General features: G+C 44.7%; 1 protein-coding gene across 2 annotated transcripts in view; it reads right to left on the bottom strand.

Annotated features, from left to right (window-relative positions):
• Positions 1-15,971, bottom strand: part of PI4KA (phosphatidylinositol 4-kinase alpha) — a 101,708-nt gene that overhangs the window by 78,795 nt on the left and 6,942 nt on the right. The window contains exons 5-14 of one of the 2 annotated variants that reach the window (XM_087705713.1): positions 15,639-15,711; positions 13,924-14,183; positions 12,794-12,860; positions 11,379-11,530; positions 8,921-8,986; positions 7,448-7,544; positions 5,527-5,718; positions 2,401-2,501; positions 1,906-2,035; positions 827-956 (exon numbers count right to left, since the gene is read on the bottom strand). In XM_087705713.1, the coding sequence (XP_087561839.1) occupies positions 827-956; positions 1,906-2,035; positions 2,401-2,501; positions 5,527-5,718; positions 7,448-7,544; positions 8,921-8,986; positions 11,379-11,530; positions 12,794-12,860; positions 13,924-14,183; positions 15,639-15,711 (1,268 nt within the window). The remainder of the gene's footprint in view (positions 1-826; positions 957-1,905; positions 2,036-2,400; positions 2,502-5,526; positions 5,719-7,447; positions 7,545-8,920; positions 8,987-11,378; positions 11,531-12,793; positions 12,861-13,923; positions 14,184-15,638; positions 15,712-15,971) is intronic. The other variant, XM_087705714.1, reaches the window with a different exon arrangement.

The raw sequence follows: 15,971 nt of genomic DNA, 5'->3' as shown, positions 1-15,971 counted from the left end.
ATTGTCATTGGGGCACTTGGCACCATGTCCAAGAATTTTACAAGATACATCCACAAATTGCAGCTTCCTGCAATAACACCAGCGGAACTGCCAAAAACTGCGCTGCTCGGAACATCTTATATTTTAAGAAGGTCCTTGGTTGATACCTAGGATGCTGGCAGCAAACCGTATCAACCATTAACACCAGTCACTAGTATCTGCGATGCGTTTTTGAATGTTCAGTTGGCTGAGTTTCATGTTTAATGAATAAAGTATGTAATAATAATAAATTTTTAGAAGATACTTGGTTGACATCTAGGATGCTGGCATCAACCTGTATCAACCATTAGCACCAGTCAATGGTATTCGTGATGCGTTTTTGAATGTTTGGTTGACTGAGTTTCATGTTTAATGAATAAAGTATATAACAACAACATATATTATTGCAGAGTCACTATGAAGCGGTATATAAGTCTTAAGCGCTATTGCTATTCTTCCGTGGTGGGAATCAAAGTGTCCTTCCACTCCAAGGTGGTTTTTAAGGAGGCAACTGGACTTCCTTGTTGTTTTTTCTTTGAAAACATTTTGCTTCTCCTCCAAGAAGCTTCCTTCCCCTTCCCCACCATCCAGTCAGAGCTGAAGAAGCTTCTTGGAGGAGAAGTGAAACGTCTTCAAAGAAAACAAACAAGGAAGTCCAGTTGCCTCCTGAAAAAAAGCACCTTTCGGATAGTCCTCCAGTTATAGCCGAAAAGGCGTTGGCAAAATCTGCCTTTCGCTAAGAACCCCGGGTGGCTTTTCTACCTTGCTGAGAGAACCAACCTCTTCACACACCTGTGATAAAGCCTACCTGCAGATGTTATCGATCGCAATGTCCCGGAGCTGTTCGTACATAGAGGACTCGTTTTTCTTGCCCGACATTACGCTCAGCGTAGACTCCGCGTGCTCATTAGTTATGCTGATCTTGATGTCGTTGGTGCCTAGGGGAAAAGAAATGGGGAGGGTTGCAGAGTGAGTTTCCCCCCGTTTTACGACCTTTCTTGCATGCAGCCATCCTGAGCTCTATATTCATCCATATAGAGCTATATTCATCTATCTGTCTGTCTGTCTGTTGTGGGCCACCAGATTCAGACAGTGAGGAGGTTGGGGAGGAACCTGGGCCAGTCCTGGAGTCTGGGGAAGGCTCTGTGTCAGAGGCAGAGAGGGGACCAGGGCCATATGACAGTTATCAGCTGCCTTCAGAGTCAGACATCACTGAGGCAGAAGAACAGCGGGAGCCTGTTCCCAGTGTGTGCATGCACAGAGTTGCCAGACGAAGGGAACAGCTAAAGAACAGGGGTCGACTTGGGAGTAAAGTCACAGGGGGATGGTGAATGGCCCCTCCCAGAGGAAATAAAAGAGGAGCAAAAGGGGAGTGGAGTTTGCAGGAGACCATTAGTTCGCTTCATTGGTTCCTGACTCTCCGAGGCTCCTTGCCAAGTTTTGCAGACATTGGCCTGGCAGCTCTCCAAACCAGATAAGGTCTGTGACTGTAAATCCTCCCTTAAAAGACTTTGCTGGATGTGAATGAGCAGAATTCACAGTCAATTAATAAAAGGGGGGGGGGTGTCGGGACAAGGAGTTTGCTTCATGCTCTTGGGGAAGCCTCGGTCAGAACTCACACCTGACCCATCACAAGACCCTCACCTGAAACACCCACACCTGAAGCCCTTATAAACCGAAGAACACTGACACCCCCTAAACTCAACTGATGTTATCTAGCCTGGTAACACAACGTTTGGAAATCGACCCACAAGCTCGAAGAACGACCCTCCACCCTCAAAGAAAAACCAATTGACCTGCTCCATTGACCAGCAAGATGCAAGAGAAAGTGAGCCGTGAATGGGACAAAAATTTCAGAGTGGGATCTAATGAGCGAACCGAACATACCTGTTTGGTACTGGCTGTGATATTTGTACAATTTCACCAGGACTGGAGAGGGAATCACCAGGAAATCCCGCAAAGACGGATTGACCGAGTGAACGACCACGGGAAACCTCTCGCACAAGCGACCGAGACCCTGTGGTTGGGGAGGGGGGTGGGAAGATAAGGAATGTTACTCGTGACACGTGGAAGAAAGACCCCACAATCCTGGCTCTAACTGACCCTTAAAGTCAATGTGGGGAACTGGAGCTCCCATCCCTGGAAGCTTTCAAGAAGAGACTGGACTGCCATCTGTCAGAAATGGTGTGGTCTCCTGCTTGGGCAGAGGGGTTGGACTATATGGCCTACCAGGTCCCTTCCAACTCCGTTAATCTGTTAAAATCTGTTAAACTCAGCCTTCTTCCTGCCTGCCTGCTGGAGATTCCAAGCCCCGCTGCCTCTCTGCCCTCTGGGAAGCCGCCCCCCCTCCCTCCTGGGAATCCAGACTGCACTCCACCACACCTGCAAGCAGCAAATCAGAAGAGGCAAGTGGGCGATGATCACTTTGCTGGAGGTCTTAGACTGCAACTTTTCAGACAACCTGATGCAGAGATTTTCTGCTCCTGGATTGCAAGAGAACCAAAAGGAAGAGATTTAAACTCAAGAGAATATCAAAAGAAAACAGATATAGATGTGCTCGTGCGTGCAAAACCGGTGCAACAGAGGTAGTACTCTTTCAGTGACCACAATTAGGATCAGGGACAGTCACTAAGTGAAAAATCATGCAACTTGGCCTTACAAGTTTATTTCCACCTTAGGTATTACTGTACAGGATTACTGTATTTTTTGGAGTATAAGACGCTCTGAAGTATAAGACGCACCTAGCTTTTGGAGAGGAAAACAAGGGGAAAAAATCTGCTCCTGCCTCCCAGCAATTTGCTTCCTTGCAACAAACAGCAAACAGCCTGTTTTAATCCCAGTTTCAGCACAACCTGATTAGCACAAGCAGCTGATTGCCGATTGGATCGGCCTCTCCACGATCAGCTGTTTCAGGCTGCAGGGATGTGGAGGCCGAAAATGGGGCCCTTGCAGTCTGAAACAGCTGATGGTCAGGAGGAGGATCCAACCGACAATCAGCTGCTTGTGCTAATAAGAGCCAAGGTGGCGCAGTGGTTAAATGCAGCACTGCAGGCTACTGCTAGATCAGCAGGTCAGCGGTTCAAATCTCACCGGCTCAGGGTTGACTCAGCCTTCCATCCTTCCGAGGTGGGTAAAATGAGGACCCAGATTGTTGGGGGCAATATGCTGACTCTCTGTAAACCGCTTAGAGAGGCCTGAAAGGCCTATGAAGCGGTATATAAGTCTACTGCTATTGCTATTGCTATTGCTAATCAGGCTGTGCTGAAGCTGAAATTGAAACAGTCTATTTTCTGCAAGGAGGCAAATTGCTGGGTGGCAGAGGCCAAAGGGTGGGGGGCTGACAGGTGGGCGGGACTACATTCGCTGTATAAGATGCACCCAAATTTTCACCCCTCTTTTTGGGGGGACAGTGCGTCTTATACTCTGAAAAATACAGTAACTCTGCTTGTCACAAGCAAAAATGCCTGTCAGTTGTAAATGCAAGTATCGATCAGAAAGTAAATTTTTCAACTGGTTGTTGCACACCGCAGTCGTTAACCATGCTGTCTACCCCCTAGTCCTCAATGGACGACCATAATCGGGCCCAACGTATATGTGGCTACGTGAGAAATTTGGTAAGCAAGCTTTGTCCCGTTTTACAACTTTTCTCGCCACGTTTGTTAAGTGAATCCCTGCTGTTCTTAAATTAGTAACGTGGCTGTTAAGCAAATCTGGTTTCGGCACTGATTTTGCTTGTCAGAAGATCGCAAAAGGATCACATGAACCACCACCAACCCGCCCGGGACACTGCAACTGTCATAAATATGAGAGAGTTGCCAAGCATCCGAATTTTGATTAGGTGACCATGGAGATACTGCAATGGTTGTTATGTATGAAAAAAGGCCATGTCACATTTTTCAGATCCGTTGTAACTTCGAACTGTTGTAAGTTGAGGACTACCTGTACAGATGACTGAAAGTCATCAAAGGGGGCAAAACCAACTTAACCAATGTCTCCCTTAGCTATCTGTTGTGGCCCAGCAGGAGCCGTTGGAGCTGCCACCAGACTCTGACAGCGAGGGGCCCTATGAGTCGGCTCTGGAGGATGTGGGGGACCCTGGACAGGGTTCCGACTCTGAGCAGGGCGCAGAGAGGCTGGTTGGCCACCAGGAGGCACCTGAGCCTTGGACCAGTGGGGAAGAGACAAGGGAATGTGAGCCGGAGGCCAGTAGTAAGTTGTTCCTGGATGCACGCCATCGAAAAGCTAATAGGCGTTTTATTGCGCAAGGTTCAGCAGCGACAATACTGGAAGAAGGAAGACCTGCCTACAACTCAAGAATGGACATTGAAAGTTACAAATTTAGCCGAGATGGCTAAAATATCGGCATATCTTAAAGATCACTCAAATGAGAGATATAAACGAGACTGGAAAAAATGGATTGACTATATACAAAATAAATACGGGACCAAGAAATTCCAGTTAGCCTATGCTTAAGATCAGGAATGATTTAAATTGTTTAAAGTTAGCATAGCAAGAAGAAGCTAAGATCAATGTAGATATGTTATTAATTTCTTAATTTCTTTTTTCTCAATAGATTTTAGACTGTGTTTGTTAAAAATCTATACTGTGTACGGGTTCTGGGAAGTCGGGGGGGGAAGGAGGTGGGGGGTCAGGAGGGATATATATTAGGCTAGACACGATGTGTTAGATCTCAATGCAATGTGACTTCACATGTATACTGTTTTTCTTTAATTTTTCTTTAAAAAGAGGATAAGCCAAGTACATTAACATATAGTGGAAATACACCAAGGGGAGGAGGAGTTGGAAAGAAGAAAGATGGGTAGAGAGGGAAGGGAGAGAGGGTGGGGGGAAAGGCGAAAAGGAAGGGGGGGAGCGGTTCTGGAGAGAGGAGTGGTAGAGGGCGAGGGGAAGTAGGGTAGAGGGGGATGATGGAGGGAAGATAGAAAGTTGGAGGGTGGTGGAAGAAAGAGGTGTATGGAGAATGGAAGAGGTATATTGGGCTTTTATTTTCTGGGGCATTGACAAGAGGAATTGATGCAATTATTGTTTAATATTGTATGGTGTATACATGTGAGTGTATGAAAATGAAAATGAAAATAAAATACAAATTCCTTAAAAAAAAAAGGGAAAAAAAAAAGCTAATAGGCGTCAGGAACAATTACGCAATTACAGGAGGTGATTGTGCTCAGCTGGTGGTCATTAGGCTCCTCTCCAGACTATAAAAAGCTACTGGTGCACACGCCCCTCTTTGCAGAAGTCAACGCAGGATTGAATGTCGGAGGACATTACTGTGAGTTTGGCAGGCTGGATTGCTGCCAAGCCTTATTTGTGTTTATTGCTGGCTGTGTTTGTCTGAGTTGCTGCCAAGGTCCTTCTCTGTTCTGCTTGGCTTTCAGCCACCAAGGTCTTGGTGTCTTGCTATTAAAGTACGTTCCAGTTAAGCTTGTCTCGGCATTCGTTACTGGATGGAGGAGGGGGTCAGAACAGCTACTTGTATATGAGACTCACCTTGCTCATCCTTCACAGCCCAAACCATCAGATCCACGCAGGCGGCGTTCGCCTGGCAACGCAATTTCAGCGGATTCAGCTCGTTGTGCAATTTATCGACTTCATGAAGAAGTTTCTGAAGCTCAGGCTGGCTGATGTTGAATTGTTCCAGCACGAAATCATGAATTTCTTTCACAAAAGAGTTGGGAAGATCTAAGAGACGGAAAAGAAAAAGGGGAAAAAATGAGTAGAATTCTGACAAAAACAATGTCTGTGATTGTGTAGCACAAAAGCCATCAGGTTATTTAAAACGCTGGATCCTAAGCTTAATTGGCTGTTCTTTCAAAACCAGAAATATTTTTATTCCCTTTATTCCCTTTGACAAACGTTCTTCATACTAAACCACTCAAGAGTTTTGTACAGATGAGCAACAGGGGAATATTCTCTGGGACTCTGGGAATATTCAGTAGGAAAACGCCTAAGATATTTTGAGATTAACATTCGTGAAAACCCATGCAATTTTGGTCGCCACGATGTAAAAAAGATGTTGAGACTCTGGAAAGAGTGCAGAGAAGAGCAACAATAATGATGAGGGGACTGGAGGCTAAAACATATGAAGAACAGTTGCAGGAACTGGATATGTCTAGTTTAATGAAAAGAAGGTCTAGGGGAGACAGTCTTCCAATATCTCAGGGGCTGCCCCAAAGAAGAGGGAGTCAAGCTATTCTCCAAGGCACCTGAGAGCAGGACAAGAAGCAATGGGTGGAAACTAATCAAGGAGAGAAACAACCTGGAACTAAGGAGAAATTTCCTGACAAGTGAGAACAATTAATCAGTGGAACAACTTGCCTCCAGAAGTTGTAAGTGCTCCAATACCAGAGGTTTTTAAGAAGATATTCAATAACCATTTGTCTGAAATGGTGTAGGGTTTTCTGCCTAAACAGGGGGGTTGGACTAGAAGACCTCCAAGGTCCCTTCCAACTCTGTTATTCTTTTCTTTTCTATTCTATTCTTTCTATTCTCTATTGTATTTTCTATTCCATTCTATTTTCTATTCTATTCTACTCTATTCCCTATTCTATTTTATATTCTATTCTATTCTGTTCCCTATTCTATTCTATTATTCTATTCTATTTTCAGTTCAATTCAATTCTATTCTCTATTACAGGGCGGGGCATAACCTTTTCCTAGGGGGTCACAGCAACACTTGTAATAACAACACAAATAATTCATACACCATTCGAAAGCCCATCAAAAACTGAGTTTATTGACACGATTTAATAGTCAGTATGACCACCATTAGCCCTTCGAACAGCATTCAAACGAGGTGGATAAGAACACAACAAATCTTCAAACAGTTCCGTTCGATTTTCCAGATTTTTCAACACAGTTTCCAAATTCATTCTCAAAGTTTCAACCGAAACAAATTTAACATTTAATAGCTCATTCAATTCAGTTTTTTATGGGCTTTAAAATGAGGTGTCGCGGAAGTTGTAAACTGCTGTCGATCTTGCTGTGACCCCCTAGGAAAAGGTTATGCCCCGCCCTCTGGAAAATCTGGAAAATCGAACGGAACTGTTTGAAGATTTGTTGTGTTCTTATCCACCTCGTTTGAATGCTGTTCGAAGGGCTAATGGTGGTCATACTGACTATTAAATCGTGTCAATAAACTCAGTTTTTGATGGGCTTTCGAATGGTGTATGAATTATTTGTGTTGTTATTACAAGTGTTGCTGTGACCCCCTAGGAAAAGGTTATGCCCCGCCCTGTATATTATATTCTGTTCTCCTTCCTTCTTTCCTTATTCTATTCTATTCTATTCTAGTCTGTTCTATTCTTTTTATTCTTTTATATCACCAGAAAATCAAAAAGCTTATTAACGCCTTTTACGGGCCAATGATCCAACAGAGGTTTCTTCTTTTTTATTACCGCAATCCTCCTACCTTTCATATGGTAGAGGGTGTCTCTCAGCATCTTGAATTGAGCAACGTACAAAGGGTCGCTAAACATTTTGTAGACCAGCTCGACGTGCGGATTGGCCTGTAAAGCATTTAACAGAAAGGGTCAATTCAAGAGCAAACTTTAAAGCATCGGGTTTGCATGGTGGAAATTCCTTTAAAAGAATGAAGATAGGAGTCTCCCAAAGGAGCAATTAACAAGCCTGTTGACTTAGGCCATTCGGATGACCAATCAACCAGGGAACCAATCAGCTGCTCAGAATTTAAATGTAGCTCCAGACGAACAACCAATCAGACAACCAAGTGACCATACGAGACACGTGGCCGGTGGCTCACTTCTGCTTGCTCACGGCCACAACGGAGCAGGAGGCCAAGGGGAGTCCTGCTGGATGGGGTTGCTGGAGCCATGGCCACAAGGCGGGGCAGGTATAGGAGCGTGAGTGGCCTGGCTACAGGGGCCCTGAGGTAAGTCAGTGTGGAGGGTGTGGGGTAGCTCCAGTGGTGGGTTTCAAATTTTTTTAGAACCTCTTCTGTAGGTGTGGCCTGCTTTGCGGGAGTGGCTTGCCGGCCATGTGACCGGGTGGGAGTGGCTTGGCAGTCATGTGACTGGGTGGGCGTGGCCAACTTGTAAAATGTGGTGAAATTCACTTAACAATGCTCTTGCTTAGCAACCCAAAGGTTGGCTCAGAAACTCTGGCATTTGAAGCACGCAAGTCTTAAAGCTGTCAAGTTACAAGACCCTTGCACGCTTAACCCTTTAGGGAAAAAAACCCCAGGGGTGTTCAAACTTGACAGCTTTAAGACTTGTGGACTTCAACTCCCAGAATTCCTCCTCCAGTCATGTTGGCTCAGGAACTCTGGCATTTGAAGCGTGCAAGTCTAAAAGCTGTCAAGTTACAAGACCCTTGCACCCCTAACCCTTTAGGAAAAAAAACCCCAGGGGTGTTCAAACTTGACAGCTTTAAGACTTGTGGACTTCAACTCCCAGAATTCCTCCTCTCACTCTTCATCTTAATGATGTGCGGACGGGCAGGGAAGAGGGAGCTGGAACCGGTTCTAAACGGCACTGTAGATTTGTGAAATCTCTTCTATAGAAGAGGTTGGAACTGGCAGGAACCCACCCCGGGCAGCTCCATCCCTCCTACCTCACGGTGAGCAAGCAGAAGAACTGGGCCTCCCATACACAAGGGATATAAAATAAGACACCCCCGAAAATAAGCGCTAGTGCTTATTTTGGGACCCAAAGGAAAATAAAACCTGGTCTTATTTTTGGGGAAACACAGTATACAAGCTAAAGAGGAGTAGGATAAAAAAATCCTGCTGATAATGTTAGCTAGTCTGGTAACGAAACGTTCAGAAACTAAAACGAAACAACTTTGAAAAGCAAAACCACTGGCAAAACCTAAAAGCCGAGCTACAAGTATTTTCTATTTTTTTCCCCTGTAAAAATAAACGTACCTCGATAACTTCAGTTGCCACTGCATCCAGGTTTTTGAGAACAGAATCCCCAACTATTTGTTTGACCTACGGATGAAGAAAGGTATGTGTGTATAAAATCCAAACATTTTCAAAACGTTTGAACACAACGTGGATTGTGTGGGTCACAAACTCATCTCAAACAGCGTGCGCCTGTGTTCAACAAGGGACACAGGGCAAAAAAAATCCCCCATCCAGCAGAAAGCACAGCTGCACAACAGAGTCCTTTCAGCAGTTCCAAGAAAGCTCCTTTCTTGGAAACCCTTTTGAACTACTCAGGTGATCTCCGAGGACAGAGATAAAACCTCCAGATAGCCTCAACGACTTGCTAAAAGGATGCAAATGACCAGCTGCCTGCAAGGAGTTTAAATCCATTCCCCGCCATCCAGTCAGAGCTGAAGAAGCTCCCTGGATGAGAAGCAAAACGCCTTCAAGGGAAAACCAAGAAAGTCCAGGTGCCTCCTGAAAAAAAAGCACCTTTGGGACAACCACGACCTGGATGACGGAGAATCTTCACAGATTCTTTTTATCCAGGGGTGAAATCCATTTACCTTTGCTACCGGTAGCAATCTGGGCGCGCGCACGCTTGCTTCGCTCGCACACACCACCTTTGTGCATGCGCAGGACCTTCTGCACATGTGCAGAGTGTGCCTGCAAAGGTAAGCGAACAGCGAGAGGAGGGGGGAAATCTGCTGTGCCACATGATTTAGATTAGCCTCACAGCTGATCGTTAGAAAAACCAGTTCACCCAAACCGGTAGGATTTTTTTTTTACTACCGTTTCGGGCGTCCTGTGAGTTATAAAGAGTTCATAGGTCAGTGTTCTGACCCACCTCCTCCGTCCAGTAACAAATGCCAAGACAAGCTTAACTGGAATTTCACAGCACTTTATTAACAGGAAACATAAACCTCGGTGGCTGAAAGCCAAGCACAACAAACAGATAAGAACCTTGGCAGCAACTCAGACTTCGACAAAGACAGATAACAGCTTCTTCAGCGTTATGAATGAAGTTGAATCCTGCAAATCAGACTCCTCCCCGAGTCCCTCCTTAAATACAATCTTGAGGGGAGCCTAATTACAACCAACTGGGTCCAATTATCTTTTGTAACTGCATAGCTGTTTTCTCCGTCGATCTGCCCGCCGTTGCCGGGCATCCAGGACCATCTCCCTTGTCTCCTCCCCACTGCTCCAGGGCCTGACGTCATGAGCACACACCCTTCGGCTGTCACCGCTGCTCCATGCCTCAAGCGCCTCCTGGTGGCGAACCAGCCTCTCTGCACCCTGCTCGGAGTCAGAACCCTGTCCAGGGTCTTCCACCTCTTCCAGAGCCGACTCATAAGGCCCCTTGCTGTCGGAGTCTGTTTGCAGCTCCAACGGCTCCTGCTGGGCCACAACAGGTCAGCATACATTCTCCCCTTACTAGAGAGATTGCCAGGGAGGGCAGACAATTTTTATGTGGGCTTTCTCCTCCAGGACTCAAATCTGTCTACCACGCATGCAGTGGCAAAACTCTTGTGTTGCTGCAATGTCCACAAGAAAAAAATTGGTTACAGAATTATAGCTGTCAAGTTGTACCAATTTTTGGGAGATATCTCTAATAATAATTTTTGAAACATTATATTTACTCACATACTTATCGGCTTTTCACCCACAGAAACTATGGAGTGACCCTAACAGTTTGAAAACATGTATTTTCTTAACAGGGATGTTATTATCCACTATTAATGTCATATATATTATATATTTTACATACAGTATTTTAATATATTGTAAAAAGTGATGTCTATTGCTGGTCTATGACCGCAATAAAAATATATTCTGTTCTGAAAGTTGGAGGGGGGCGAAAGAAAGGGTGTATGGAGGGTCGAAGTGGTACATTGGGTTTGTATTTTGGGGGGTATTGTTGACAAGAGGAATGGCTGTGTTTATTGTTTAATGTTATATGGCTCCGGTTATGCACAGTATATATGTGACTGTACGAAATGAAAATGGAAAAATAAAAACACATTTACAGAATATATATATATATATATATATATATATATATATATATATATATATATATATATATATATATATATATATATATATATATATATTCTGTAATATATGTTCTGTTCTATTCTCTATTCTATTCTACTCTATTGTATTCATATTCTCTATTCTATTCATTTTCTCTATTCTATTCTATTGTATTCTATTCTCTTCTATTCCTCTTTTCTATTGTATTCTATCCCATTCATTTTTTTCTATTCTATTCTATTCCTCTTCTCTATTCTATTCTATTCTATTCCATTCATTTTCTCTATTCTATTCTATTGTATTCTCAGTTTGGACGAATGGGTAGCATTTTTACTACTGGTTCGGGCGAAGTGGTCCAAACTGGTAGCATTTCACCCATCTTTATTGTACATTATTCTAAAAGTGGCGGCCCACTTACCATGTTCAACAACTGGCGAAGCATTTCTAGCGGAATGTTAAACTCCTTGTTACTGATCCCATTAAAGAGGGGCGAAACAGAGAAACTGGAGCTGATGGTGGAGAAATAATATTCGGGATCCAGGGCGCTTCCATCTGGCAGATAGGAACCTGCTTATTAAAGAAGGGAAGAGAAAAATGGTAACTGATCCCTTTTGTTGGCCATGGAGACAAAAACGGGAGAGATGGAAGCAAAAGAGACATTCGCTCTCCAAGCCGACGGTTTAACCAAAGTACCAAGAGGCTACGCTTAATTGGATTTCCTTTAAATCCTGCAAGAAAACCGTAGTACCGATAGAGCTTGCACAAGGTAACTATGGTTTAGCATCAGTGGTGGGTTGCAGGCGGTACGCCTGCCTGGAGCACCAGGTACCGCTCCGGTATGGTGCTCGGGAAGGCCCACCCGCCCGCCCTCCTTACCTGTCTTTAAAGTCTTCGGCGCTTCCGCGCATGACATGTACAACACCTGCACGATGCTCTGCCGAGCACCTGGTGTGTCACGGAGGCGTCGCTGGATGGCAAGATGCACACGCACGCTGCACTCGTCCATGTGGACAACGCCGGGCCCGCTCCAACCGTACTGATTGGAACGGGATCCGGAACCCACCCTGCTAGCATGGGTGGGGAATGCAGGATGGGTAACATCACAAGCCCTGGCTGGCCACTGTCAGAAGTTGCCCAGTGCATTAGCAGTTTCAATAAAAGAGAATATTTATTTGTAGTTCAGGGTTGCAATGAGGGGTCCTTGGTGCTCTCTGAGCTTGGTGGTTTTCTTGCAAACATTTCATGATCCAACTAGGTAACACCATCAGTGCTAGAAGAGAGTGGAGTTGGAGGAGGAAGAGGGGAAGGAGGAGGAGGAGGAGAGTAGGGTGCTTGGTGCTCTCTAACTTGGTTGTTTTCTTGAAGACTCAACTTGATAATGAAGAAGGCTAAACCAGGTAACCTCATCAGTGCCCATCATCAGATTACTGATGTTACCTAGTTTGGGTAATGAAAGAACCCAGCTCAGAGAGCACCAAGGACCCCACAGTCCTCTTCCTCAATCCTCCCCTTTTCCTCCCCTCCGTGCTCCCCACTCCCTTTATCACTGATGATGTTACCTAGTTGGGTCATGAAACATCTGCAAGAAAACCAAGCTCAGAGAGCACCAAGGACCCCACAGTCCTCTTCCTCAATCCTCCCCTTTTCCTCCCCTCCATGCTCCCCACTCCCTTTATCACTGATGATGTTACCTAGTTGGGTCATGAAACATCTGCAAGAAAACCAAGCTCAGAGTGCACCAAGGACCTGTCACATTCATGGTTGCTGTCCAGTTGGCACTTTAATAAAATTAGATATATTTATTTTTTTGCAAAAGGAGAGAGAGAAAAATACCTTCAAAATACTGTATGGCCGTTCCTCCTGGAGACCCGGGCAGGATAATCCCACGATCAGGACTGACCTTGAAATATAAAGACAGGCATGAAATACCATCCAATGGGGCTGGACTTCGCTCTGTCCCACTAGTTGGGTGGGAAGAATTACGATGAAAATATATTGAAGAAGGGCCATTGCCACTGATTTCCCCTTGGTTGAAGGCCTTTCGAAATCCAAACTTCTCTTGGGATTGAAGAATTAGGACCTCACATTAAGCTAATTTATTATTCATGCCTTACAGTACGAAAGGATCTAGTCAACTAAAAGCCTGCACTAAACTGGCGCTGGATAAGAAAGAGTTAAAGGAACGTATCTTTTGTGCCTAAGGAGGGACTAGAACTCACCATCTTCTGGTGATTAGCCCAAAGTCACCTAGCTGGATTTAACTAGAACTCACCATCTCCTGGTGTTTGGCCCAAAGTCATCCAACTGGCTTTTGCGACTAAAGCAGGAGTAGAATTCACCATCTCCTAGTAACTGGCTCCAAATCACACATCTGGTTTTTGTGGCTAAAGCAGGACTAGAAGTCACCATCTCCTGGTGATTGGCCCAAAGTCACCTAGCCAGCTTTCATGATTAAAGCAGGACTAGAACTCACGGTCTCCCGGTTTCTAGCCTGGTACGTTAACCCCTAAATTGCTCCAGGCAGAGTTACTTCTCATCACCATCACCATTATTTTTTTTTAGAGTGGTGAGGTGGCCAAGAGGTGGAGCTCTCGCCTCACAATCAGGAGGTCTGTGAGTTCGATCCTAGATAGAAGCAGATATTTCTCTCTCTGGGCACCATGAGAATGTAACTGCTGAACAAAACCCTGCCCTGGCGACAGGAAGGGCATCGGGGCAGTAAACGCTCAGCCCCACTCCTTTGTCCAGACTCCACCTCATGTGGGATTATGGGGCCATTAAAAGAAGACCACTATTTTAACTGTGCAGATTTTCAAGATGAAATACCCTCATCCACGTGCTTAATTTTTCAGCTAGATTGGAAATGCAATTCTAGGCACGACATCTGGCCGGTGTCAAAGTGAGGCTTGGGGTTCGGGACGTGGGATACAGGTAGATTTTTGTCTTCCCAAAAGCAACCCCACCTGTGTGATGCTGGAAACGCTGCCCGTTTTTCTCTTTAAGGATCCTTCCTGGCAGACGGTCAGCAGGGAGTTGGGAAGGATGGAGCGGAAGTCATTGAAGGAACGCCTCCGAATCCCCTCCAGTTCGCTGGAGGCCCGGTGGGAATGCGGGCTCACTTTGGGGAAAAGCTTGGAGAGCAAAGCTTCTTCTGAATGGCTATAGCGACCAAACGCTCGGGATATTCCGATGAGGCAAGGCAGGGCGTATTTGCACAAATATTCTGGAAAAGCAAGACGTCGAGGGTTTATCTACCTCATCCAACATAACACCCCCCCCCCAACCTTTGGGGCACAAGGGACCGATTTCATGCGGGGGGGTGGGTGCTTCTTTGAGTGGCCCAGTTTCTGGCATGCCACAGCCTGGGTGGTTGAAGACCCCTGCAATATAACGTTTCTTCCATCTACACGTAGTCCTTGACATGACCTGTTCTGACCGAGGCTTCCTAAGGGCGTGAAGCAAACTCCTTGTCCCGACAAAAGCCCCATTTATGAATTGACTGTGAATTCTGCTCATTCACATCCAGCAAAGTCTTTCGAGGGTGGATTTACAGTCACAGACCTTATCTGGCTTGGAGAGCTGCCAGGCTGATATCTGCAAAACTTGGCAAAGAGCCTCGGAGAGTCACGAACCAATGAAGCGAACTAATGGTCTCCTGCAAACTCCACTCCCCATTCGCTCCTCTTTTATTTCCTCTGGGAGGGGCCATTCATCGTCTCAACACTGGGAACAGTCTCCAGCTGTTCTTCTGCCTCACTGATGTCTGACTCCGAAGGCAGCTGATAACTGTCGGACGGCCCTGGCCCCCTCTCTGCCTCCGACACAGAGCCCTCATCAGAGCCTTCCCAGACTCCAGGACTGGCCCAAGTTCCTCCCTAACCTCCTCACTGTCTGAATCTGCTGTCAACTCTGCTGGTAGGTCACAACATAACCGATCACTTAGTGATTGTATGAAGTCACAACAGACTCTCAAAAACTTCAGATAATCTTTGACGTACATTCGTTTAATGGCCGTTAGAAGTGACAATGGCACATTCAAAAAAAGGGACTTATGACCGCTTCTGATACTAATGGCTGTTGTAGCATACCCAAGATCACCTGATCAATATTCAGGTGCTTGGCAACTGGCATGGACCTATGACAGTTGAACTGTCCCCAGGGTCATTTAACTCATTTAACAATGGTCTTGCTTAACCATGGAAATTTGAGGCTCAACTGTGGCCGTACGTTGAGGACTATCTGTAAGAGTCATTTGCAAATGAAAACCGGGGGGGTGGGGGGAAGAGACATAGAATATAATATAAAAATGTACTACTACTGGATGGATTTAGGAGGATGCAATGAACTGTTATAATATACATTGATTCAAAATTTAGAATATCTCGTATAAAATGAAGGAATAATAATTACAGTCAAATAAATGATTAACAATGATAATAATGTATACACATACTGTATATTACATTGATAATAAGAGATTGTATACAAATTGTAAGCAAGAACTATGGAGGGGATGCACAAAAGTTTCATAACCAACCGACACACTGGATGTAACTGGAAGATGTTTTTATGTTTTATATTTTGTTTTGTTTTAAAAATAATTTAAAAACAAACAAGTGATTGATGGAAAAATTTAATATTTTTTGTTACAAGGTGCAATATTACATCGGAAACATACCTTTATCCTGGATCTGTGGAGATTGACACATCCCCAAGAGAACTTGCATCACTTGTAAAATTGGCTCCAAAACCTATAACAACAAAGGGAGGCAATTAAAAATAAAAATCCAGGAGCAGAATTAACATTACGTAAACACGTTTCAGGTTCTAACTCCAGGTTAACAACAGAGGATAGCCTAAAATAACAAAATGTTAACAGTAATGTAAGATTACAGAATGAAGTAACAGTGTTAGGCGTCAGAAGGGTGAAACAAAGATAAAGCCAGAGCTATAACTAACATATTTCCTTCTATGTTTCTAAGCACCCGATTGCTAATTGTTGAAAACATGT

The sequence above is a fragment of the Thamnophis sirtalis genome, unplaced genomic scaffold (assembly GCF_051295495.1).
Source record: "Thamnophis sirtalis isolate CommonGarterSnake01/CBP01778 unplaced genomic scaffold, rThaSir2_p1.2 scaffold_2, whole genome shotgun sequence".
Classification (NCBI taxonomy): domain Eukaryota; kingdom Metazoa; phylum Chordata; class Lepidosauria; order Squamata; family Natricidae; genus Thamnophis; species Thamnophis sirtalis.
The sequence above is the reverse complement of the archived record's forward strand: the minus strand, read 5'-3'. Positions and strand labels throughout refer to the sequence as shown.